Source organism: Rhea americana, unplaced genomic scaffold (genome assembly GCF_003343005.1).
Source record: "Rhea americana isolate MKP2758 unplaced genomic scaffold, rheAme1 scaffold_1, whole genome shotgun sequence".
Taxonomy (NCBI): Eukaryota; Metazoa; Chordata; class Aves; order Rheiformes; family Rheidae; genus Rhea; species Rhea americana.
The window spans coordinates 9568652-9596079 of NW_028185038.1; the positions used below are offsets into that span (position 1 = coordinate 9568652).

The 27428-nt window shown below is 37.5% G+C and overlaps 1 protein-coding gene across 4 annotated transcripts in view; it reads right to left on the reverse strand.

The window, feature by feature from the left end:
• Positions 1-27428, reverse strand: part of HGF (hepatocyte growth factor) — a 59412-nt gene that overhangs the window by 24348 nt on the left and 7636 nt on the right. For 3 of the 4 annotated variants that reach the window (XM_085298904.1, XM_085298885.1, XM_085298898.1), the window contains exons 2-7: positions 22841-23006; positions 17878-17990; positions 17173-17287; positions 11629-11771; positions 9894-10014; positions 4927-5045 (exon numbers count right to left, since the gene is read on the reverse strand). In XM_085298904.1, coding sequence (XP_085155030.1) covers positions 4927-5045; positions 9894-10014; positions 11629-11771; positions 17173-17287; positions 17878-17990; positions 22841-23006 — 777 coding nt within the window. The remainder of the gene's footprint in view (positions 1-4926; positions 5046-9893; positions 10015-11628; positions 11772-17172; positions 17288-17877; positions 17991-22840; positions 23007-27428) is intronic. The other variant, XM_085298893.1, reaches the window with a different exon arrangement.

Consider the following 27428-nt stretch of genomic DNA (forward strand, 5'->3'; position numbering starts at 1 on the left):
AGGGAATCGGCAGGAATTTTGAGCCATTTTTCTCCTGAAGAATTCTACATCTGAAGGAGCTAGGGAGGGCACTATTTTTATCTTTAATTTTAATGATCCAGAAGTAAATCCTGCTCCAATTTTAGCTCAATGGCAAAACTCTTACTTACTTAAATGAAGGCAAGGATTTTGCTTGAGTACTCATATTCTTTTATGGTAATACTAGATACATATTTTGGAGGAAAAAAAAAGAATAGAATGGAAAACATGGTTCTAAATTACTTCACCAAGAAAAATTCTGCTTTCACTTGTACAGATACCATGTCTTTTCCAGGATGTCTGTCAACAAAAAAAATGTTCCCTGATTTTTAATGAAAGATATACAAGGTAGATTTTGAAAGAAAAAGGGTACCTAACCCAGTGAAGGAGCTGTTCTGAAATAAGCATATCCCACATTAAATATGATCCATGCAATCCTTCAAACATCAGTGAGAGACCAGAGTGACTAGACTGTGTTATGGAACATAGTGAGGCATAATATCTGCACATCTACAGCTCATTTGTCCTGGAACCCAGAGAAAAATTCCAAAGTTGTACCAATCTGTATAACTAAGCTTTAAATCCAAATTTTTTTATTTAATCCCTTCAAAATCTTGATCTGAATCCAAATTTTCTCAATTAGGCTTTTTTGAATATTCAGTGGACCTCTTACATCTTAATTTAAAAACTGTGATAGAAATGAGGAAAAGGATCTGAAAAAGATCCTTTATGAGATAATGTAAAATAATGCAGTTACGTACACAGTGATTGCCAGACCTTTGTTATGCCTCATTGTAAAGTGAGATGGAAGGTAACACTTTACCAACTACTAAATATCAGCCTCTTCTCACTGGATGAATTTTATAAACATCTTTATCTTTTGTAAATATTAAGCTTAAAATAAATGACACTTTTAATTATTTATATACTTTGATTCAACAAATAGCTCTTAAATCAGGACTTCACATTCAAATGGGCAGTTTAAATCTCTGCTTCTAAAAGTTGAGTAATGTAATATTGGAAAGACTACGATGGACATTCTTCACCTTCCTAAATACTTTAGGTGCACTTACTACATTTCATTTTATGTCCAGATTTTCGGTTTTACTGTCTTTTTATTCTCCTTTTTTTGCTTTCTCACATCAACTCCAGACCCTTATCAGATTATTTCAGGTGTTTTAGGTCTCCAGTCACCCCCAGCTGCTGCCACAAGTACTGTAGTAAAATCAGATGGGATTGTTGGAAATCAGGTAGGCAGCAAACAAATGCTGTCCTTGCCAAAGTAATCTCATGTAGCTCTGCAGCGCTCAGATGACTGACGTAGGTAGCTTCCTGCCTTCTGGGCCTCCACATCTCTCCTCTGCAAGTCTTTCGTAGTCCTGCTTCTAAGTATATCCTTTTCCTGTTTYTTTCATTTTTTTTTTCTCAGCAGATATTAGCACCCCATTCTTATCTTTCCCATAGTCCATATCATCCATGACAAAGTAATAGTCATTTTCTTTTTTATGTTTGCTATCACTGCTTCCCTTTCTTCATTTTATCCTACACTTCTTATTGGTGTTTTAGTTGCCCTTTTATCCTCTCTTCTAACTAAAAATTGTCTCAAGCCAAAACCACAGACACATATGTGAGCAACTTCAAATCAATCCTGAGGTCCCTGAAGTCTTAATCCAGATCCAATTTTTGCAGCTTGAGCCATCTCTAATCCCTAATTGCTCCTGTCATCTCTTTCTCACAGCTCTGGCTGTAAGCCACCATGTTTTAAGCTGCCTTCTGTGCTTGGAAATAAAGTTACAATGCCCTCCTGTCTCCTCAGTCTTAGAAACATATTTATTTTCCGAATGCTTCCTTCCACCGACTTTTTTGCCTAAAATTTTGTATATGAGCTGTTGTCAGCATTTTGGCTGTAGAGCATGCTGGCACWCATGACATGTAGCAAAAGCCACAAGCAGCATGCTGCCTTATGGTCACTCCCCTGAAGAGAGGACACCTACATTTTTGTGCATGATTTAAGGACTTTGGATTTGCAAAGTACTTTTTCTAATTAATATTGCTTGTAAAATATATATATATATAAACAATCCTCAGGGTAGGTATTAAAAACTTATGTGAGAATCCAAACCACAAAGCTGTAAAGACATACAACTCATGATGATCTCTTTTTTAGGATACTGAATTTGCTCAGAGCTGCAGCTTCAAAAAACAGAGTAGCCACTGAAACCCTGAATGGTCTTTGGGATCCACATTAGGAGGTGAGAAACATACTTTCTGCTTGAAAAGTAAAGAAGGAATTTACACTTAATACTGTCAACTTTTCCTAAAAAAGTCTTTCATCACATTAACATTAAAACTATTACCTCTGAGGGTTTTTTTCCCCCCTTCCTTTATTAATTTTAGTGATTCCAGTACTGGGACTATTTTTTCTTCAGGACTGTAACATAATTGTGACTCATGTAAATACAGATGATATTGTAGTAGTTTGCAAGAGATCTCTCAGCCAATGATTTTATAAAACTTAGGTCAGGCTGCAAATGCTGGGAGTTACAAGGACTGTAAGCTTACGTGACCAGCAAAGCCAGATGTGAATCCTCAGAACACTGACACATCAGCTCAGGAAATGCCAAAGGATAAAGGTTTATAAAAGTTGCATTTGCGAAACAGTMAGTTGTAACAGAGGAATATTTTTATTTTAGTAATAAAATCACTTCTACTAGGAGAAAATAATCTCTCTATTATAATATATACATATGATTCATGTGTTATCTACTGTTTAAAGAGATGTAGGAAGCACAGCTTAGTAAGAAAACAAACAAACTCAAAGTAACAAATTATTAAACAGATTTGAGAGAAAATTCAATTATCGCTGCACTAGATTGTTTTTAATGGGGAAAAGTTAGATGTTCAGGTTACCAAGAACTCCAGATATGATTATGTGAATTAATATTGTAGTTCACTGCAAAGACTTTCAGCACAGCATGACTAATGTGTGTCTAGAACAGAACAAGCAGTAATGTCCTGTTAAGAGTCTTCTGTCTTTGCAGAACTTAATTACAAACATTATCCAAAGTGGCAAATTTTCCTAACTTTTTACAATGAAATAACTTTGCTAATTTTAACTACCTGACACTGGATTTACAATGAAATACGCAGAGCTAGCGCAATTACTCCCCATCAGGAAGTGTAAGAAGAATATTTGTATTCAGTCTGTTGATTTCTAAGAAGTGACTTACCCAATAGGAGATGACTGACACCCCAAGACACTACTGTGACCTAAACCAAGTATACGCAAGGAGAGAATATTCTGACCTATTGATAGCGGAAACGGAAAACATTGTGTGATTTGGTTTGATAAGAATTCCAAAGTGAAGATGAAGAATCTCATTCTTAACCCTCTAGATAGTCCACTTGCTTACATATAACAGTCCATGTTGGAGACACTCTCTCCCAACAGCATATATATAGGTATGTATGTGTGTGTATCCATTCAAATATTATAGGAAAAATACTGAGTTATTTTATGGAAGCATACTTTTCATAAGATCCACAACTGTTTCTGTTTGCACTAGATTTGAATCATTCTAATACTGGTTATTTTGGTTCAAACAAACCAACCAMTCAACCAACCAGAAAATAGATAACCAACACAGAAGAGAGAACTCTGTAAATTAAAGAAAACTCATTAAAATTAACTTTTTCTCTAATCTTTCCTCTCCTATTTCTTTTTATTTTTTGAATTCTCRCGTAAATTAACTTTCAGATGAACTTAAAAGATTCTTTTTAATAAATCTATTCTCTTTCTCTATTCTCCTCCTAGAGAGCCAAATGGATTTTACAATGGCATAAGCCTACTGAAGTCACACTTCTATCTAGATGGAAAGCAAAATATCTGATTTCAAGAGTTTTGGGGTAATCAACACTTAACTTTGGTCAAAATTGGAGAACAGCAAACAAACTTATAGGTTCTTGAATTCTGCTGATCTAAAAGGAGATGACTTTTTCACAACCTCATCATCTAATAGCAAATTTGGGGTTTCACTGAGCAGTTTCAGAAGGTTCCCCTTGCAGCTCTGCCACGGGGCTGGGGCACAAGGAGCAGACAGGCTCCTACTGTAGGCGTTCTGTCAAAACCTTGTGTTCAGAAATTGTGTTTGATCTCAAGATGTTTTAACAAAATGTTTTGAGTTCAGCAAATGAGGAAAGCTCATGAGGTATTAGAAGAAGACAGCCTTTAATTTTGTGTTTACATATTGCTCCTTCACAGGATTGCAGCTCATTAAGTGCACAGAATCCACAATGCCCCGAATCTCTCAGTGAGAAAGGCAGGACATAGCAGAGGAGACAATCATCTGTTGATCCCATATCTCAACTGTTGCATCGAATACAAGCTGCAAATGAGGCAGGGAATTTCAGGGATGCAGATCTTGGTTTCTTCATTAAAACATTTCCCTGAAAAACTGAATACTAGCATCTGCCTCTGCCACCATGTTCCCATGAAACAGTAGGAAAACTAATTCACTCAAGTTTTCAAGAGATATTTAATATTTTTTCCTTCCTCACCTTCCCTCTATCGTTCATTTAAGACATCTAGTATTCAGGACAACAGAGCATTCAGAGCTACGGTTAGCTAGCTAGTAGGCTCCTAGTGCCTACTGGGCTTTGAATGTAGAACATGCCATAAAATAGTAAATACTCTGAAAATCTGACCTATAGCTCTGTTCAAAGTGGACGTCCAATATCTGTATACCTTGATATCACTTGGATACAATTCCCCATCTGGGGGATGACATGGAGAAAATTCAATGGGGACGGCAAAAGACACCATCTTGCAGTTGCAGTATGAAATAAATTAATTGCTTGTGTCCAGATTTTGGAAAGGAAAAGGAAGTAATAAATTTTGTTTGAACTCACCACACGTTTTAATTGCACAGAACTCCCAGGGGGTGTTAGGGTCAAGAGTGTAGCACCACGGTCTCAGCTTGCCATCAGGATTGCGGCAGTAATTATCATCAAAGCCCTTGTCAGGATATCTGCAAACCACAGCAAGAAACGTGTCAAGCAAGTCTTTCTGGCAATGCTACACAGGCATGTACAAGGTATGCAAAGGACAGTCTTCAGCAGAGGCAAATGAGAACCAGCTCCTATTAACCTGTGGTCTGATCCTGAGAGATAGATTCAGATACTCTTTAATGCTATTAGAAAGTTACTAGCATGAAATCTCCTAGTAAGCATGCAGCAGAATCAGGCCTCTGCGGAGGGGATTCCCTGCTGTGTTAATGCAGAGGCCACCGGATGGGGTAACTCTGCTAATTGCTAAACTCTTGCTCTCGTGTCTGTCAACCGATGGCCAGACTCTAAAGCCACTCATTTTTTTCAAACAGCCCAATTAAGTGTGCATTATATAAACACTGCCAGGCAGCTGAACTCATTAAGAAAACAGGTTCTTCAGTGCAACAGCCCTGGGTTCAAACTGGAAGCTGTTTTGAATAGCTTTGTTACTAATGATAGCTCCATTTTCATAATAGAACTCATTCTAGGTCATGCCCTCATTTCCAGCAGTGGGGAAAGAAAAAAAAAGAAAAGAAAAAACCTCCTCTGTCTCCCTTTACCTCTTCAAGGTCTGAAACTATTGTGCCATTTAATCATTTCCAYGTTCCTACTGGCTTTACTGGGCAGTCAGGCAGAGGTTCAAGATAAGGATGCTCTCTTTGTCTAAATGAGCCATATGAACAATTAAAAATTCRAAGAGTAGAAGATAAATGCATACTTTTTTTTTTTCTTCTGATGAATACAAATTGTCTTGATTTTCCATTTTGTCAAAATATGTTTGGAAAAGAAACAAAAAAATAGATTTGCCCCTGAGGGAAACATGGAAASTATGTAAGAGAACAAAGTTAACTACCTGGGAACCCGAACCCACTTACAACTGCAAGCAGATGTGCTTCTCACAAGCAGAGGAAAATATGATTTAAAAGCGTACGTTTTTGCTAGGATACTTTCTCTATCACACATTCATCCCAAAGTCTCCATATACATTGGAATTTGGTCTCCCATTGCTTGGGAAAAATCAAGCTTCTTCATGTTTATGAGGGACAGGAACAGAWTTAAAGTAGAATTCAAAAGAAACCCAAGAAGAAACCTCACAAAAATGAGAATTCAAGGGCAGTTGAGAATGTGATAGTTTCAGATCTAGCAGCACCAGCAACTGCACTTCTCTTTTATCAGTTCTTCTATAACCCTGTTTTCTGCTAGGTAAGAGGCAAACTGTAAGGGGTCAGACTGTGTGCAAGAATTCCAYAAGCAAACACTTTGTAGACTAACAATGTGGCAGAAAATGAGGTGGCTTCGGACAGAAGCTGGCAGTGATGGGCTTTGAACTCAGCAGCACTTGTGCCATGTCACGTAGCGTGTGCCACGGCACTGTCTGTAACTGAGGCGAGCCCACAGATAGTTGGGTCTGTGCATCTTCCTGCATCTTCCATATCAATGGGATATGAAAATAATTTACTTTCTAGAAGGCAAATAGCACTGAACAATATGTCCTCAGCATTGCATGCAAGTATGCATTCTGTCAAATTTCATTATCTACTAACTGAAACTTGGACATATGCATGACAGTTCTTCCAGGATCAAGCTTTGACTATCCTCACTGAATGGAGTAGTATCTACAAACTCTATCTTTACCTGTTATATCTATGTGCCCCTTAAGAGATTCAGCAGGAATAATAAATTAGTGGATGGCTGGTGTGACGCGAGGTTCAAAATTGATATGAATGTTCTAAGTTGAGGCAAGGAAGATACAGAGAAAGTAGTCCCTGTGGAGTCCTCCCATGCAAGCAAACTGAACACTAGCCCCTTGGTTTAGAAAAGGGCAACTAACACTTTTAAAGCCACAAATATTAGGGGTAAGATGAACAATGAGATCTCAAACTGTGCTCAACAKTGAGACTGTGGAGAGCTCTCTGAGAGCCTGGTCTATTTGCTCTGAATATTCCTCCCTGTCAATACACTCAGGCCCAGTTTTCATCCGTGAACCCAAAGAGTCCTCAGTTACCAAGATCTTTCACAACACTATACATTTCATTTTTTTTTCTGTTTTTCTCTCCTTGAAACAGCGGTAGCTGTACTTCACTACAGAAGCTGAAATGAATCATTAAGATATACATCTGGTATCAAAATCGAGAGTTTTTTTTTTTTTTCCCCTGCTCCTAGGGAAAAAAAAGAGTTAGACAAAGAGATAACATTTATTCTCTTTAAAGAGACAGATGCTGATATCTGGCTCTACTGGCACTCAACTGAAATTTAGTGTCTGAAATTCATACTTCACAAATACTTTTTTTTCCCTTCCTTTTTGTTCTAAAAGATATTCAGAACAGTGAACCTGATTTTACATAAAATAATTTTTTATACTAAAGATATAAAAAKGAGTATTTTAATAAAAAGATACCTACAGGTATTAAACTGTTGCATTACATTTCATCCTTGTTTTGTTCCAAGCAGTAAGAGCTTATGTCTATAATGTGTTTGATTTTGATTAGAAAATATGAGTGGAAGAGGAGAGAACTGCTGTTTCTCTATGCCCTTCTATGACTCTCTAAGTCATTCTCCTCAGTGATCTTCCTCCYACACCTAGGCAAAATCCTGACAGTGAAGTGAGGGCACTAGGGAATCAGAGCTTCAGAATACAATTCTGCATCCACTAATAGCTAAAAGCCCATCATAGCTGTTGTTTTAGGAGGGTTCCACCTTTCCACCACTAGCTCTAGTCACATCTAAGCAAACAGCAAGTATCAATTTTGTAATTGACCTCTGAAGGRAATAAGTCTGGAATGATTCACTGAGATGACAAAAGGGGAAARGGAGACGTATTCCCCCTGGGCTGAAAGTTTTCATGGAATCACAGAATAGTTGAGGTTGGAAAGGACCTCTGSAGATCAMCTAATCCAACCCTCTGCTGTCCAACAGCAGGTAGAATGTGGAGCTTTTGAAAAGATTAGTGGTTTTATCTCTTCCTCCATCACAGMAATTAATGAATCCATTATTGCAAATAGGCTTAAATCTGCCCAGCTGTACTAGTCCTACTTCCTAGTTTCCAAGCAATTCACATTACCACTTGGTAATATAGTGAGCAATCTCTCTGGGGATTGCTTTTCTTTAATGGATCATTTATTCCAGACCTCCTCTCTYATTTACAACTTAAACACTATATATTTTTTAAAAAATAATAAAAATAAGAGCTAAAGTAATCAAAGTATAATTGTCCTACCTTTGGTAACCATTCCATTAGGTTAATTAAGATCAGTGTATTAGAAATATCCTCAACACTAGTTGTATTTCTGAAAGTATACACAGATCAATATAATCTGTATGGGTTGCTTTCTAATAGCAGAGCATTCTTTTAAAGTCTGAAAATTCTCAAGAAGAAAGTTTTTGAAGGAAAATTTTTAAGAAGGTGATCATTRCCGAGACTGCAGCTAGTCCTGAAAGTCATTTTGTGAACAAACAAAAATTAAAGGAAAAAAAGAATTTTCCTATGACAGTAAAATGATTACTGATTGAACTYCAAAGCTCTATAAATGTTTAATTTCTAGAGAACAAAATTCTTTTTGTGGAGTATTCTAGATTGCACAGCAAATCCATGACAAAACTCAGAACAGGTTATCTTCAGCCCCAGTCTGCTAGTAGGAAATATTTATTGTAGCCGAACTACGGAAGAGCCCTCTGTTCTTCATGGAGCAGATCATATGAGTCAAAGAGGAAAAAGATCTCACAAACTCCAGAATTACAGATCCTTAATATTATGCTTAATAATCAAGTTTTCTAAAATCTACAAATAGCACACTTCTGAGTACAGAAATTAGGATTTTAGTAGAGTACTTCAAAGTTTATGAATTTGAGGGAAAAGGCCTTAAACATTCTGATTACTGATTCTTGCAGTCTTTCTCTGAGGCAGCTTCAGTTTATTCCATCGATTTCATAAGTGGAGCTAATCCAAAATACTGAACTAAAACCAAAATGAAACCTTAGTCTGGTTTAAGAGAGACAAAAAGGCCCTCTTGTGTGGCCAAAACCCCCACACAGAATCCTTCCAAAAGGGAGTGTTATAGATGACCCTTTGCAGTCGGGTGCATTTTACCCTCCAGGGCAAATCCTAACTGGACTGAAATTTGCTATTTCTGACTCATCTTCTGGCTTTATAGACCTATGCCAAAAAAAAAAAAGAAGAAGAAAAGAAAAAAGAAAAAAATAGACTAAGCCCTAAATCCATGTCTATAAAATGCTAAACTTAATTATGAATTGTTTTTTCAGGCTGGAAAAAAAAGTAATGATTTTTTTAACATTTTGGGCAAACAGACTGGACACTTAAATGTGATTGCAACAGAAGACCAGCTACAGCTTTAAAGCTATTCTCTTTTTCAGAAATRAACATACTCAGACTTGTTAATGTTGCAAGTTTAATYTCATTGAATTTGTTGAACATGTCAATTTCWAATAGAAAACTTTTAATTACTATTTATCACTATAGAGGTATTTTAACCTGACTGAAGCTGTATAATAACATCTACAGAAACATCCAGAGGTGATGGTGCTAGGGAGGAAATTTTGATCAGCTGACGCAGCGCACGTACGTTGTGGTACAACTCAGCCACGTGATGTTGCCACAGATGTACGGAATAGTCCCCAGCCCCTGTCCCACACCTGCACTTTAGCTGTAGCCAGCCTGCATGCACCGGGGGCCAGATCCTGAGACAACAAAAATTGGTAAACTCCATTAATTTTGGTTAAGCTAATGCTGATTTATCCCAACTGGTTCCAGCATACGTGTAATTTTCAAATGATCACTGTGTGGATTTGTTTGGGAGTGAGGAGGGGGTTACCTCTCTGGACGAAATTTGTGCTTGTGTGGCCTCTGAAGATCCCAGCGCTGACACTCCTTGCCTGACTCAGTGTGGTCCATTGGTCCCCTGTAACTTTCTCCGTTACAGGTCATGCATTCAACTAGGAGGAAAAGAAAAAAAAAGAAGTATTAGTCATTTATAAGGCTGGTAACTCCCAGCACAGAAGAAACTCATGTTATAAATTGAAAGCAACCTAGAGAGTTATAAAAAAAACGCTATCTTTTAAATCAGAGTTCCTTGGATTGGGAAATAACCTTTGAAATACAATTGCATCTCTTAGATTTAAGCCAGATGCTTAAATTTGGTATCCCTTTATAGGACATTTATGGTTTGGAAGCAGAGAGGTGTGAGCTGTGAGAGGCATTCAAGGTCCTAGCTGCATTTTATCTTACCTATCATACCRGTTTGCTAGAGTTCTGGTGCTAGTCTCAAATGGGTGCCTTACCAAGCAGAAAGCATTGCTGTTAGCTGGTGTTAGCAGAGAGGGACACACATGTCTGAAGAAGACTTTGGGGGATTTTTCATATATTTTTTTTTTTTAATCAAGGTAATACTTTCTAGTTAAGTACTATTCATAATTCTAAATCAGTCATATAGATCTGTAAAATGGCAGTAAAAGTTTAAGTCCAGAATAAATGGTTGCTTCACAAATTTAAGGAAGTACAATCTGTTTCTTTAAGTTTCCAGCACTTTCAGCTACAAATGATGCTGTTTCTTTTCAAAACTAATTCTTTTTGGCAGCTTAAACTATGATACATTTTCAGGCTTGGCTTGAAAAAGTAGGGGGGGGAGTGGGCAAAAGCTACTGAAGTGATTAGAAATCGCTGTTGTGCAAAATATGCTACATAATTTAGGATGAGAGGTCTTAAGATATGAAATAAATTCACTATAATTAACTGTAGACAAATTTCTCAAGTGTCCTCCCCCACTTAAGCTAATTGTAATTAAATATCACTTAGAAAATTCTAACTTATGCAATTACCAAACTCAATCTTCAGTCAAAACATCCACTACCAAAGTCTTCATCCTGCAGTGAACTCCAGATTTTATCTCAATTGAAGCTCAGTTAAATTGACTTTAAATGTTATCTCTTAATAGATTTTCTAGCTCCTTGTAAATCTTTCTTTTCCTCCCTCCTTTCATTCCCTTTTCTTTTCTCACCCTGGCACAGCTATTACACACAACACATTAGCTAGAAAATTAAAGGCCTCCTATCATGAGAATTCAAACAAGTTGATTGACTGGAACTGAACTGGCTGATTAGCAAGATATAAAAGCTTAGTTTTGAGGTTAACAGAAAATAAAAGTCAACAGTCATGATGGTGCACATTAAATGCCATTGCTCAGATTCTGCAACTTGTAAGWAAGATAGGATTGGATTTGTAAAAAAGAAAATTGCTTATTTAAAGTATCCATTTGAAAGACAAAGCATATGTGTAGTATGAGCACTTGTCCTCTAATTCAGTGTATTTTTATGATAATGAAGAMAAGTTGATTTTACCATGGCACAAGTTTTCCAGATATATCAGAATTTATAAAAATATCTTTTCTTTCTCTAACAACTTTTTCTTGCTAAATGAGTCATTCTTACTGAGAAATCTCCTGTTCTTTCCTTCAAACCCCACATATGAGTGTCACTAAACCTAGGAAAAGTTTCTTGCCCCTGCTCTTGATACAGAAAACATAAGTTTACAGCGTGAGCGCTGCCGGTTACCTTCTGAACAGAGGGGAATGTCGCAGACTTCGTGGCGCGTCTCCGGGCTGGTGGTGAAGCACCATGGCCCTCCTTCTTCCCCTCGGGGGTTTCGGCAGTAGTTTTCCCGCAGGTCTTTACCCCGATAGCTCGAAGGCAAAAAGCTAGTTTTAAAATGACAATCATTACAGTATAAGAGCATGCARACTTCAGCATTATTCATAGTACTTTCATAAGCAGCTAGAAGCAATCACATTTCTGTTCACTTCTCCCTCCACCCTGCCTACAGAAAAGCACACACCCAAGTGTCTGCTCATTCGCAAATGCACGGCTTCAGTCGGGATTACTCAACTGATGGCCAAAGTCTGGGACGATTTATCTGGCTTGCAACTTGCTCTGGCAAGTTTTACTCCCGCCCCTTGGGCACAGGAGAGCCAGGGAGCTGGCCCCCTCGCACGCCGCGGGAGCCCGCGGTGTCGCAGCCGAGCGCGACCCAGCTGCCGGACTCCGGTTCTGCGTTTCAGGGTAAGAAATTGCCCCAGCTCCTGCTTTCACTGTCTGGATCGCTGTTCTGCCGCAAGCCCCGCTGCTGGCACCCTGAGGGCCTGCACTCTCCATTTCTATCAAACAAATTAGGTCACTTAATAGCAACCTAGCTGACTAAACTCAGTCCACCGTTCATTTTCGGTATCTAAACAAAGATCTCTTGTATTTGGCCTAAGGGGTGACCATAAAACAATATCACTGATCATTTTCCCCTGGGATTTGAGGTTCTCAGGCCCAAGCTAAGCGTTTTGTTTTTCTTTAGAGATTGAATGTTTGCTGATACTGTATTTTTGGCCTTTAATACATTTTTCACTGGGATATTTTGCTGCCTATGCCCAGTTTGTCAAATATGAACTCTCAGGGCCAAGGTTTTGTCTCTTTATGTATTCTATCTACAAAATTGCGATCTTACCTCTAGAGACATCCACACACATATATACACGTATATATATACACATATATACACATACAGATAGAGATAGGTAGATATACAGATGTATATATGTATGTATTTTTATACAGAAATGCAGTAACAGCTATTTTCCCCCCCAAATTCCAGAATTCCAAACTCCCTACTAAGAAGGCCGATCCCAGAGCTGGTTTACTTTTKCCCTGCTGCAAGAGCTCATCGTCGCAGTCAGTCTGCCTATTGCAGCCATACCCAGTGTCACGTCACCAGCAATTTCATTGCAGTGCTGCTTAAACTAAGTCTCTACAGTGAAAAAAAACACACTAAATTCAGCATTATGCTCAGCTCCTCAAAGAACTTTGGGGGGGAGAGGCTAACTGAAAAGTTGGGGGAAACCCAAAAGATCATGTAAAACTTGTAATATAGTTTAATAAGTTAATTTCATTTGTAAGCTTTTTGAAAATTATTTCATTTTTTCTTCAATATGTTTAAATTCTAACTGAACTATCACAAATAAAGCATTTTAATCCTGAAAATGCCCATTAATTTATTCTAGATTTCTTTTCATTTTTTTGTCATCAACGGAATTCAGATACATCTATATTCTTGTGAAGAAAAAGGCATAAAATTTCATCTAACTTCCTTTAGAAGAATGTATACATTTTTAGCTCAGGAAACTGAACTAAGTACTTGGAACAGTCTTTATACACAAACACTGATATAATTTATATACAAAATCACAAGAGATATGTATAGTTCCTGCTCCCCTTGGCAAATTCTATGTTATGAATGAATTAAAAAAAAATCCTACATGTGACATTTTGATCATATTTTATTCTAGCTAATGAAATCTTTGAACTAACTGAAGTGGAAAATACCTCTGTTAATCACATTGTGGTTCGAGTCAAGGTAATGTGAAAGTAATACTTAAAAGTGATTTTCTTTTCATCATTGAAGAGCATAACTTTTCTTTCATTACTATTACCTATGAAATTGTTGCTTCTGTTTTTTTTCTCTGTAGTCTTAAAATATAAATCTCTCAAAATGTTTTGGTTAAAGGCATCTGGGCAAACTTTTCTGATGGGGTATGTACTTGTGTATGTGTTAATGTGGTATGTCACTGCACATCAGAAAATATTATTTTCCTACTGGAAAATCTTTCTGCTCGGAAATGATCATCAGAAAACATAGGAAAAAATGATCTCAAGTTACCTTAGATATGCTGTCAGAATATTAAAAAAATAAGAAGAATAGTATGAGAGACTCAAGATAGGTCAAATATATAAATGGCTTCAACAGGTACTGAAGCAACATTCTTGGGAGAGGAAAAGATCAGACACAGAAAAGACCCACCCAGAAACATAGAAAAGAGCCACTACTAAAAGCGTGTACTAGTTTAGTTCAACTGTATTAGTTAAGGAAAGAAGAAAGCCAGAAATTCATGCCAGTAAGAGTAATGTCAAAAGCAGATGCAACCACAGCAAAAGTCACCATGAAGCTTGAAAGAAGTTTGCAGGGTATTGTTCTACTCTTTGAGCCTCTTTAACCCTTTTTATATTGGCCTTAGCCATTTAGGTAATAAACTCTAAGGAGCACAAGAATGTGTCTAGTAATCTGTACTAGGATGGTGACTGAAGAATGGAACCCCAAGTTCAAGTGGGAGTCTCCTGGTTCTACTGGCATACGAATTAATTAAAAAATATAATTCGCTAAATCCAAAGAGAAATTTGAGTTAACGAAGTCATCTCTAATTTTTCTGGAAAGATTGAGAAAAACCAGTAAAGTACATTTCTTTCTTGAATATGAAAAAGGGATTTATTTTCCAAATGGCATTTTGTGATAATCAGATGTTGAGAAAAACTGACCTAAAAATCTTAGCTTTTCATTCTAATAAGTTCCAAACATGCCACTACTGTTTACTTCTTCCCATTTCCCTCATGTCTCTGATGATGAAATCACATTTTCTGATGTTGAWAAACAAAATTAGCATGCAGCCACCTCATTTATCCAGTGACCTTTTAAAAATTAAAYTTTTTGCACAAAACAGAAGAAAAGTCATTCTCATAAAATGCGTCATAAAAGAGTGGCTGTCCACATTTATTAGATAAAGTTAGGTATGCTATATATTAAAAATGCAATATAGTGATATATAATATGTACTCTTGTACACCTCTTTCTGTTATATAAAAACATATATATCACGTAAAATTGAATGTATGTTCTTGGTATGTATGTTCTTGGTTAGGCAGCAATAATTGATAGTTCTTTCACTTACAAAAGATAAAAATTGTATAATACTACAAAGTACAGAGACTCAGGAGGCCATTGCAGGGTGAGCAGATGTCATTTAGCTTATATTCACAATTAAGCCTAGGTTTGGTCCCGGACTGAAACTCRGACTCACTACCATGTATATTATGAGCTGTCATGTCCACATTTAGGGCTTCCCAAGGTTCAGCTCTGTACCACATTGCAAGAGAGAACCCAAGTACGTTTTGCCCTTTTAATATTGTTCCAAGCTCTCATTTTGTACTCTAGATAGATATGATCTGGACAAGCCTTGGCAATGTATAGCCCAGTTCCTCACTAGCAATCTCCAGTCAGGCTCTTCCTACCTAAGTGCTGATGCTGTGAATCAAAAGTGAAAGCAGCATGAATGGGAGTCTTGCAGGTGAGAGGACTCATGAGGCTACTCTGGACCCTGTCCACAGAGTGGATGTTCCTCTCSATATCATGTCTTACACTCAAAAGTTAAGTCCCACAGGTGCTCCATCTCTTTTGAGTTGTTGCTTGCATGATTTCATGCTTAGCCAATCTGATAGCCTTCTATGATGGGATGACTGGCTGAGGAGACGAGGGGAGAGCAGTGGATGTTGTCTACCTTGACTTCAGCAAGGCTTTTGACCCTGTATCCCATAACATCCTCCTAGGCAAGCTCAGGAAGTGTGGGTTAGRCGAGTGGACAGTGAGGTGGATTGAGAACTGGCTGAATGGCAGAGCTCATAGGGTTGTCATCAGTGGCCCAGAGTCTAGCTGGAGGCCTGTGGCTAGTGATGTCCCCCAGGACTCAGTCTTGTTCAGCTTCTCCATCARCGACCTGGACGAAGGGACAGAGTGCCTCCTCAGCAAGTTTGCYRATGATMCCAAGCTGGGAGGAGTGRCTGACACACCTGAGGGCTGTGCTGCCATTCAGAGAGACCTGGGCAGGCTGGAGAGCTGGGCGGAGAGGAACCTCMTGAGGTTCAACAAGGGCAAGTGCAGGGTCCTGCACCTAGGGAAAACTAACCCTAGGCATCAATACAAGCTGGGGGCTGACCCTGTGGAGAGCAGCTCTGCAGAGGAGAACCTGGGAGTACTGGTGGATGACAAGTTGACCATGAGTGAGCGATACGCTCTTGTGGCCAGGAAGGCCAACGATCTCCTGGGGTGCATTGGGAAGAGTGTTGCCAGCAGGTCAAGGGAGGTGATCCTGCCCCTCTACTCAGCCCTGGGGAGGCCTCATCTCGAGTACTATGTCCAGTTCTGGGCTCCCCACTACAAGAGAGACATGGAGCTACTGGGGAGAGTCCAGCGTAGGGCTACAAAGRTGATYAGMRGRCTGGAGCAYCTGCCCTRTGAGGAACGGCTGCGAGAGCTGGGCCTGTTCAGCCTGGGGAAGAGAAGACTGAGGGGGGATCTTATCAATGTGTATAAGTATTTGCAGTGAGGGTGTCAAGGGGATGGGGCTGAACTCTTYTCAGTAGTGCCCCAAGACAGGACAAGAGGCAATGGGCAGAAATTGAAGCACAGGAAGTTCTGGCTGACCGTGAGGGGGAATTTCTTCCCTGTGAGAGTGAYGGAGCACTGGCACAGGTTGTCCAGAGAGGTTGTAGTGTCTTCTTCTCTGGAGATATTGAAAACTTGCCTGCACACTATCCTCTCTAACATGCTCTAGGTGACCCTGCTTGAGCAGAGTGTTTKGACTAGGGGATCTCCAGAGGTCCCTTCCAACCTCAACCATTCTGTGATTCTGTGATCTGAAGAAAAGGATTTCAGTCATCTGCTTAGCCCTTTCTCTGTACTTGTCACCTATTCAAAATGCTTTATAAAGTTTGAAATAGGCCATAAATAATAGCAAACGAATAGTATCTATGCAAAGTATAGCAACAAAAATCATATATGAATCAAATAGGTAAACTAATATCCCTGGTTTCCTACATTGTATTTTTTAAAAAGTTATAAAAAGTGATAACTTTCCAGACCTCAAGCTGAAGTAACACAGCTGTTTTGCTACCGCCAGAAGCTGAGAGATCAAAAGAATATAAACAGGAAAAAGAAAAAGAAAAAGAAGAAAAAGAAAAAGAAAAAGAAAGAAAAAAGTGGAGGAAGAGATCCAGACATACATGCTGGCATTAAGAGGGACCTCTTTGGAGAAAGCCTGAGTACGCAAGGACTTTCTAGGATCTGGAGAGTGGCAGCTCTTGGGGAAAGGCAAAAGATTTTGTTCCTAAGAGATTTTGATGCTTCAGGTCAGTTTTCTCATGAGTTCTTTGACTGCTAGTAAGTCTGGCTGTGCTCTGTGAGCGCTGTCGCAGCACCAGTCGGGGCTGTCTCTGCGCCTGAACACTCACCTGTGCTCGTGGGGGATCATGGAATTCCAGGCCTGGCACTGGATCCCGCTTCTGGTAACGGATCTCGTCCCCTTGTAGTTCGCTCCTTTTCCGATGATGCAATCTCTGACATAGTCTATTGAAAGAAAAGGGGRAAAAATAGGGGTTTGGCTAAATGTTTCTCAATTTGTTTAGCTCATCCACAGTCAAATAAATAAAAACAAAAATTCTTCTGATAGTCTTTACAGATATCATGATTCAAAATACTTCCACAGGGATTCTTGTTTGKTTTTTTTTCTAATAATAATAATCAGTAACTTGACCTAAAAAGCTACCGAAAATGCTGCTAAAAGTCCACAATTGAGAACTTAACTCCTGCACACATTACTGAGGTAAATAAAAACAATATTAAGTCAATATCAATAATTCATATGACTGAGCTTTTAATTAGTATACTAMAGTAGCATTTCGTACTATTACAAGTGATGAGAGGCAGATATATAGGTTGAAAAACTAAGGCAAGCTAAAAATGTAGACCAACCTTGTGCCCATATGACAGCAATGAAAGCAGATATTTGTAAATGGAACTGTAAGACACAGCCTTTGGAGTGTATTAAACATCCTATGCCCAGGATGCATCTACCCTATAAAAGTCATTGACTGACCTTAGCTATTTTTCCCTCTATGGCTGGAAAAACAAAATCAGTAAATTAATAAGTCAGTTACCCTTCTTTTCATACAGATCGAACGCGTGGTCTTGCTTCTTTCTCGCACCATTTGTCAAGCTGGTGAAGGATAACCAGTGGCACCGCTTTGTAACTCTGTCATAAGCAAAGGCCCTGCAAAGAAAATCTGGATGAGAAAAAAATCTCTGCGTGGTTTATAATAATGACACCTGGCTTGCCAAGGAGCATGCAATGACATCAGTTTTATTTTTACTGGGAAAGCCAGAGAAACAACCCAAACTGATATTTAAACTCAAAACTGTGCTGACAAGAACAAAGAAACAAAGAAAATAAATTGATGTGGCCATTACATTAAATACTAGCTCGGTTGTTCACATTAATCTGAGAGTTCCCCTGTCATTAAATATCTCTGTTTTAAAATGAGATAGATATGACTGAGACTGTACTTTGTCCCCATTGAGGGGACATTTGAGCTATTTTCTGGAGGAAAAAAAAAGATGACTCAAAAGCATGTTCTTTGCTGGGCTTCTTTGCTTTCCTGTGAAATAGCTAAGTATCTCACACTGACAGCTAGAGGAAAATTGGAGCACAAGGAGTCTGTGTCTTACTTAGAAGAACACAACTATTTGAAATCAAGACTATTTTTATTTTTACAAATAGTCTAAACTGTGATAGTGCACCTACAGCTTGTCCTTGCTGTGCTTTTGTTTTCTTTTCCTTCTTATTTTTAACTGCTTTCAAGGATGGAGTACAATGTGTGCTGAATCTAGTAATTTTTTGCAGAAGGAGAAGGTGGGAGAAAGATAAACAGGAATCAGAAAAGTAAATATATTTTCTTTCAGTATTTTAGATGRCATGTATAGACATTTTTTGTCCCAGCAACAATTTGAAAGGAATATCCTTAAATGTAGGTAAGATATTTTAAAGGTTTTAAAAAATACAGAATTGAATGAAATACATTTGTTCACACTAAATGTTTTACTGGATGGCAAAGTCCAGTGGACTGGTGTGGAGGGGTGGAGAGGGAGGCAGCTATTCCTGTAAGAAAAAAAGCAAAATAATAAACTACTTAAAATTCATTTTCTCCCTAGTTTTTCAAGACAATCAAATAATGCATTGCCCATATGAAACTATCACCTTTACCCTTCCACAAAGTCTGTCCTTCTCACTGTCAGCCATCAGTCATCTCAGATGTTCTCAAATGTTTTGTTCTAGCCTGTGACGACATTTTAACACTGCTTAATAACATCCAAAGGACACACAGGTTTCCTACACTACATTTATAGTTTGGCAAGGTCGTATTACTAGCTAAACAACGTTGCATCTCCAATACAAAGCTCTTTGGTTTCCATTTAATTCCCCTCTAACCACACAAGTTTTTCTGTGTAAGATCTTGCTGTCTTCAATTAAAAATATTACAAGATCCTATCCAACCTCCCCACTTGTCTCTCTTTCAAACATCCTCTTCATTATCTTTTCCATCACCAAACAGATTTTTCATCCAACTGCTCTCTCTACTCTGTTGACTCCAAATGTTTCCAACCTGCTAACCTTCATCCTTCTGCCTTTGTTCAGCCTTCTGTTCTCCGCTGGCTAGTTCTCAAAATGTGAGAGTATCCAAGTCTCTCCAACTCCATCTTCACAAAAATATCCTTGACCTTTCCTGCCTTTCCAATTACATTCTCCTTTCCCTTCCCCCTCCTAAAGTGGGAATGCAGAAAATACTGTTTACAAACATTTCTTGTCGTTTTTGCCTTTCAGTTGCCTCTTGGTTTCTTTCCAGTTTGGCTTCAGCTACTTCTCCACATAAAAGTTTCTAACAATCTTTTCTTGGACTCAGATCCAGAGGGTTTTTACACTTCCAAAGTCAACATATTTAAGCAAATTCTTGGACTTTTTTCTACTGATACTGCCGATCACAACATTTTTTGTTGTTGCTATTTGTACTGAGATAGTCGGTAGAGTTTCTGATCTGATACTGGAATCCCATGTGGATACTGGAATCTCACTCTGCACAAATATAAAGAAAAAAGGGCATTCCAGAGAGCAAGAAAATGACAGAGAATAAGAAGACAGGTAGAGCTTTGTAGGTAAGGAAGTGACATATCTGCAACCGTCATCTGGATAGCCAGTAAAATAGTAGTACGTTATTCTTAATGAAATTTTTCTGAACCATAAGAAATGTAGCCAAAAAGTTCTAAGGGTGAATGGGGGAAAATATTATGGACTGTGCTGAAAGGAAGGAATAGGAATAGCTTYGCAGCAAGTTAATAAAGTTGTTCAGGAAAGCAGAAAATGATGCACAGGTAGTCATAAAGTCAAAAAGACAAAGTAAATTAATCTAAGGGAGATCTTGATGGTGAGATTTTAGGAATAGTGTTAGGAAGGAAAAACAAGTCTAGATAAGAATCTTGTAACACATATCTGAGATGATCAAGATGTGTGAAAAGCTGATAATAAGGGAAAAGAAGAAAGACCAGCTTTGAGAAATGGCATATCTTAAAAACAGCAAAGATTAATGATTACAAAATATAATCCACATTCATAATTTATATTCAAGCACGAGAGAAAAAAAAAGATAAATAAATCAGAAGTTGTCTTACTCCCTTTTCTCCAGAAGATAAGAGGTGACTAATGCAGCAGACCTATGTCTGCTGTTCCTGAGATCTGCTACTTTGCTACTTTCTGGCAGAGAAAGACACTGGGCAAGGCTGGACCCTCTTCCTGCTTGGGTGGCTTGCAGGGCACAGACCTAGCTGTTGCTGCTCCTATTGCTATTGTCATAACTGTGTTGCAATACATTTCTCTTTCATTTGATAGTAATACTTAAACAAACTGAGTCTGAATCCAGAAAATGAAAGAAAACTGCAGTGTTATAACACAAGTGGTAGAGATATCGCATGGGTATGGGCATCACAATCAAGACATGAAAATTTTCACAAACAAAGATAAAATTCAATCACATATTTCAAATATTTAAATGTCATTTTATATCACTTCTCATTTTTTCTTGCACCCAAAACAAACACTAAATTAATTGGTTTTAATCTATGTTGGCAAAAAGTTTCACCTTAGAGTAATCATACACTGGTGTGAAGTTAAAGACTAGGGATCCTAACAGTAAATGGGAAATATGAGTGGTCATTGATTCCTTTAAAAGAGAATACATCAAATATGTGTTTACAGTAGTATCAAAAACTATACACATTATAAGAGGATTTATTTGGGGACAAATGAGAGTGCTCCCAGGCAACAGAGGATCTCTTCTGTCCTGCTGCATAGTGACAGCTCAGGCAAGAACGAATCCCCTACACCTCTCCTGCTAGCCTTCCCTTTTAAAAAAGTGTAGGGGAAATCAGAAATTCAGTGTATGAGCAGTGAGACTTGCAACTGTTTTCTGTCTCCAATATGAAATYGTTACAAGACCTACTGCTGTCTGTGAGTAAGAGTCTTCCAAACTCTGTTCTCAAATTCCTTCATGGCTCCTCTAAATTCTTTTGTTGACCGATTATGTCAAAGAAAGTTTGCCCTTTAACGAACAGTTACCATTTCAATGGAAAAATCATTCATGAACGAGAAAGTAACAAACAAACAAACAAACAAACAAACAAACAGAGACGTTCTAGATTATTATTCAGGTAGAAGGAAATCAACAAACATATTAATCTACTTTTTCTTTTCAGAACATATAACATACCAGCCAAAGCAGCTACAACTAGAAGAGCTTGAAACAATTTTCCTAAGCAGATGTTGGAATTTAGGATTGTTGCATGGTTGGCGTCATTCAGAATTTTTCTTTTTATCCTGTGAAATCTTGTTTAATAACACTCCTCACTGCTGACCATCAGAGTTCAAGGATCTTTTGCTGTATTGAGAACAACCTGATCCTCTTGGCAATGATGTCAGTGGAAGTTCTGCCAGTAGGAAGAGGAGTCGGCCCCTACTCAGTTGCCATGTGAAAAAAATTAGWGTGTGGAAAATATTTTCTAATAGTAATAAGTAAACTTCACTTATTATTTACACATGTAAATATATAGTCAACGTACAAAATGATACAAACTAGATCTTGCAACCCTCAAATTGAAGGCTTAAAGAAGGATTAAATTACACTGGAAGATCTTCTCTACTTAAGAGGAGTTTTGTTATCACATTTGATCTATCTTCCCTTTGTAGTGAGTGGCAAAGTTTTGTGTGTTTCAAGATCAGGCTCACATTTGGCACAGTGTTTACCAGTACAGAAGCCATCCGTTCTCTCAGAGATCCTTCTGCATTTGTGTCCTTTCTTTTTTTTTTTTTTTTGCTAATGGTACAGACTAAGAGAGGCCAGAGGGATAATTCAAGTCTAGTACATAGGAAAAATAATAGTGGTTTGTTCCAAAAAATAGTAGAGAATATGTACTAGGCAGACAAGCAATCAGCTGCATGATGTGTTCGTAAGAGACAGCAGACGCTGCAGAACTGCTATCATATATTTTCAACGGCTGTATAGCCCAAAAGGTTTGATTCCATTGTATCACATTCATAGGACTTGGCAGTGAACCTCCGCGGTGCATGTATCTGTATTCCATGTGTGAAATTCCCACTGACTTCAGTGGGAGTAATGTACAAAGCATGAAGACGGAATATGGTCTGAAGTGGTGCTGAAATACTGCAGCTGTGATGTATAATAATAACCATTTATAGGAGATATAGAAATCTCAGAAATGTTCACTGAATGCTACAAGTCATCCACATCTGAATATGAGTACATTTTTTCAGATATATTACAGAAAAGATTACAGACTGGACAAGTTGACAAAACAGAAGGGCTCAGATTAAGGCTTAAATAAGGACTGACACTCTCTGGGCAGGTAGAACAAGATCACATAAATCAAAATACATGAACTATAGATTGCCCTCAGTAGAAGCTGCCAGTGATGTCAATTATAGAGAGACATTTGGTCAGAGAGTATTATACTGGTCATATTAGGAAAAAAATAAAATAATTGAGCTGCATAACTCACTTGCAAGTGAAGGACAGGCCTTTGTTCCTGCTGCATCTCTTGGCGCATTGCTCCGTCGTATTTAACAGCTTGGTTTTTACTTCCAGTGATTTGTTGACTTTAATGAGCATCATCTCTCCTGTTTTTTTGAAATCATGAAGAGGATTTCTCCTTTTTCCTTTGCCCTCTAAGAAAAAAAAGTCAACAAGAAAAAGAAAACAAACACTGTAAAGAAGAGTRTAGAGAAGATGGCATTCATGATGAATAGCATTTATTAAGGAATTATAGGAACACTGGTATCTAAGGCAAAACCTCACAAAAATAACGCACCACTAGAAATATGGGAAGAACAGATTACTTTTAGATGATGATCTCATTTTCAAAAACTTGACTCTTCTGAAATACAGCAAAACTCATTTCAAAAAGAGAATTTTGTAATATCAGAGATTTCTAAGAGTTAAATATTTCATTTTTGTTAAATTTTTCTGAACCCTCAACATATGCCTGTTACACATCTGGACAAATCTGAGATCTTGCAAATATTTCTGTGAAAAAAATGAAGTGAAAAAGAGAAGAAAAACAAAAGTCTTCTTTGGAAAGGCTAAATRGAGTTAAGATAAGAAAGAAAAGGCTGTTGCAACTGCAACTGAAAAGCAGTTTCTGTTCTCAAACTGCCATAATCAGACTAAGAAGTGCTGGATGGAAAACTCATCAGGCAACAACTTGAGAGAAAAGGGTTTATATGTTATAGAGAGTCATAATSAGAATGTGACAAACTGTTCTTAGCAGAGCAAACTTTTAATCACAACTTGTGAACAGAACTGAAGCGTGGAAGATGCACAAAATAATCATTTGTCTCCACTGTGCCCCAGTGAAGACACAGCGTGAGTATTGTGCCCAGTTTAGGTGTGAATGAACTAAAGTCATTAACCCAAAGAAAAGAAGATGAGGGGGGAGAGAGGCCATAGGATGGTAGTAACAGCCTGCGCTGTTGCAAAGATTTCTGCGAAAAGGAAAGCATGGATCTTGTTTCCCTGCCTCAGTATAAACTGCAGCAGGGAACCCTGGCTAGAAATGGTTGGCTAATGTACAAGAAGGAAAAGGTCTTGTTTTTGCAAGAAAACACCACACTTCTTCTACAAGAAATATCCACAATTTTCCCACTATGTATACATATTTTTTTCATATAAACTAATACATTCTTGTGAAAAGCATATTTCAAAAATCCAGTACGTGCAGATGGAAAAAAATAGCATAAAGTTCCCACTGGCTCAGTACAGAATGTTAGGGTCCAATTCATTGTCCCAGTGTTTGGTGCTGAGGGTCTTGTCAGATGGTCCAGAGTGCTCCCCAATCTGTGGAGGCACGCAAATACCTCTGGAGAGTGATTCTCCCTATTCTAAGACAAATGAGTAACAGGGAGGATAAATTGGTCTTTGGAGATATTTCTATTATTTCACTCAAGAATCCCAGAGGATCTGTTTGGATTAGTCAGCTAACATTTGAGCAGGTAAGGTTAGGTGAATGAATCCCTCTCTAATTTACAAAAGAGAGAATAGTCACTATTTTTCATAGCTTTTTTCATGTAACAGTTTCCACAGCTGTCCTTTCATTTGTCTCCAAAGGCTCTGCAGCAATGACAGAACTTGAATGTTCAGCATCAATTTATTGAATTCTGCTAGAGTTCTGCAAACATGAATTCTCAGCATACCTCTCTATTATCCTGAATAAATAATACCTGTGTAAGTGCAAAGTGCACTTAGGGTAGTAAATTTTTGTTTGGCACATTCTACGCAAAAGTTCAGAATAATTCCATAAATTGCAAGACAGCAATAGAGGAGGTTCCCACAGCTGTGAACAAGTTCCTGACAGTTGCATGTATTGTAGAGCCAAAGAGAGCTTAAGGGCGTTCCCTTTGCAGAACTTCCATCCCTATCCTTGCATGAGTTCACTTTTCACTGGATTCAGCTAAATCACACCTCTCAGTGGTGAGCTATCCCTAGAACACCTAGAACACGGTGTATTTTTATGCATGGAAGATACTTATGTTAGATTTCATCAAGCTTCGGCTATTAAGAAAAATGACAGGAATAGATTCTCTGCTATAATGCACCTATAAAAAAATTTGCACCCTATCCTTTTTCCTCCTTTTCAAACTGTTGAGGGTGAATGTGCTACTCCTCTAAACTCAATAGTTCATAATTTTAATTCAAATTACAAACATTTTCAGAAAAAGGAATTTATGAATTTTCCTTCAGATCTGTGTTATTATAAGAAGCAGCTTTTGATGAAAAGATGAAGTGTTAGTAGTTTTGGTGCTGTGTTAGGGAGACATAGAATCAATTTTAGCGTTTTTCAGCCTAGCATTGTGCATTGCTAAGTGCATTTTCACTTAAAGTGAATCATAATGTTTAGGGAAATGTTATGAGGAGACAACTGATTTAAGTATTAGCAACATATTACAGAAAGCCATTGTGTCTACACTGGAGAGGCTTTTTTTTTTTTTTTTTTTTTTTTTTTTTTTTTTTTTTTTTTCCTTTTTTTCATTTTTTTTTCTGTACTTGTGATAGAGCCAAAGTGCTACAAAGATACTGCATCTAATATTTAAGACAACCACAAAAAAAAGTAAGCCTTCTATAAAGCTTTTGTGGAAAATGTCTTAATCTATTATTTTACAAGATTTCTTTGTTATTTCTATGTTGTCTCAGCCAAGATTTTTATGTCAAATGGAGGTAAGAATCTTTATAAAAATATCAAAGTATTTTCTTTCAGTTCCTGATGATAGCATTTCCCCTCCACTGATAAGTGTCATTATCTTAATTCCTTATGATAACAGCCTCTTAAACTCTCGTCAGCTATCAGGCAAGAATATGATAAAAAGAAAATCAAGAAATTTTGTTCAGCCTGAAAAACATGGGTCACAGTTGAGCTTTTTTTTTTTTCTGAGCAGTTGTCTAAAGAGGATTATGGGTTTGATCTTGCATTTAGCAATTCATAACAGCCTGATTTACTTTAGCTTTCAAACAATAACATTCTATGATTTTGCCTGTAATCCAAAAGGCAAAGGGCCAAATGCATCCTTGGTGAAACTGTTAGAACCATCAGAATATTGCAAGGCATTTATAACTCCAACAACAAAAAGAAATAAAAATAATTGAGATTTTTAAAATTCAAATTAAGTACTTTTATTATTAAACTCTTAAATGAAAGAATGCCCTAGAAATGTTTTCTATATTAAAGACTATCATGTAGCACGCTGTAATTAACACTGCTAATTTGTGATTGCCAATCATTCCAGTTTCCTAAACTTTGATCAGTCAAGACGTATTTTTATGGTTATTTTGTGGGTTATATTTTCTGATTTTTCATGTATTTAGCAATCATGCTACTAAGGAAATTCGGCATTCAGTTTACTGTTGAAAAAATGGCAGTTGATTCAAATAAAAAACAATCCAGTCAAATATGAAGCAACATATTTTCTTTAATAGGAACAACCCCATAGTTACATATACTCTTTATCTTTCCCTGGGGTAGGGAAGATTTCCCTTCGCACCTTTCCTTGGAGCAGTCTCAGTCTAAGGCAAATACTCACAATATCACAGATGAGGAAAATTATTATTCTGCAGAAAACAATAGGTCCAATACCAAGCTACATGGGAGTCAAGAAATTCCTTATAAATATAGTTTTAGGCCATTTAGAGCTCAAATACCTACACAAATCAAATTTCAGATTCTCAGGTCTTATTAAAACCACAGAAAGGTTTGTTTTTCATTACTCCTTCTGCAGTAAAAAAACAAATATATCCAAAATAATACCATTGTGGTGGTAACCAAAATAACATACAGGACATTAAGCAAGCCTAAAGATTACCTTTGCCATTATAATGAAATCAAAACACTCCTTGTATTTTCTATAGCAAAATTTTATAACGAAGTTATTTCACATTATCTGCTCATGGAAACCCCTTTCTCCTTCCTCCAATCATCTCGCTTTTTCTAATATGGATGTATATTTAGACTTAGGAGTTGTGATCTCAGAAAGCACAACTGGAACATACTGGCTATCTCCCCCAGACTAATCTCCATGCCTTTACTGACTTGTCACAGACTCTACAAGGCTTTTATTAAACAAGGGTTGTGATGCATTCAGCATGTCAGCTTACAAGATTTCCACGTTTTCACTCTAGTCTATGCAATGGTTTGTCCTTTCTTAAAGAAATACAGCATGAGGCCTTGTGAAAAGTCTCACTCCTTTCTTTATAATTTTGCATTTCTCTTTATTTCACAGCACAAGCACATAAAAAATGTAACACCAAATTTTCCAAAACAGAAGGTAAATAAATATAAACACACACAAAAAAAAATATGTTTAAGTCTGTTTTAATCAAGCTCTTTAAAGAAATCTTGTTATTTTGGTATTGGGCCTATTTCCTGATTTTGTTCAGTTACATTTACAGGGCTGGATTACAGATAATCTTTTAGAAGTTAGATATTTTCCTAAGTGTTTATTAGTTTTGTTGCACTATCCTTTCAACCATCCAGTGTAATGAAAGACTTTTTTTTACTGTCATCGCTACTTCTATCAGTTGGATTTGAGTCTTGGTACTAA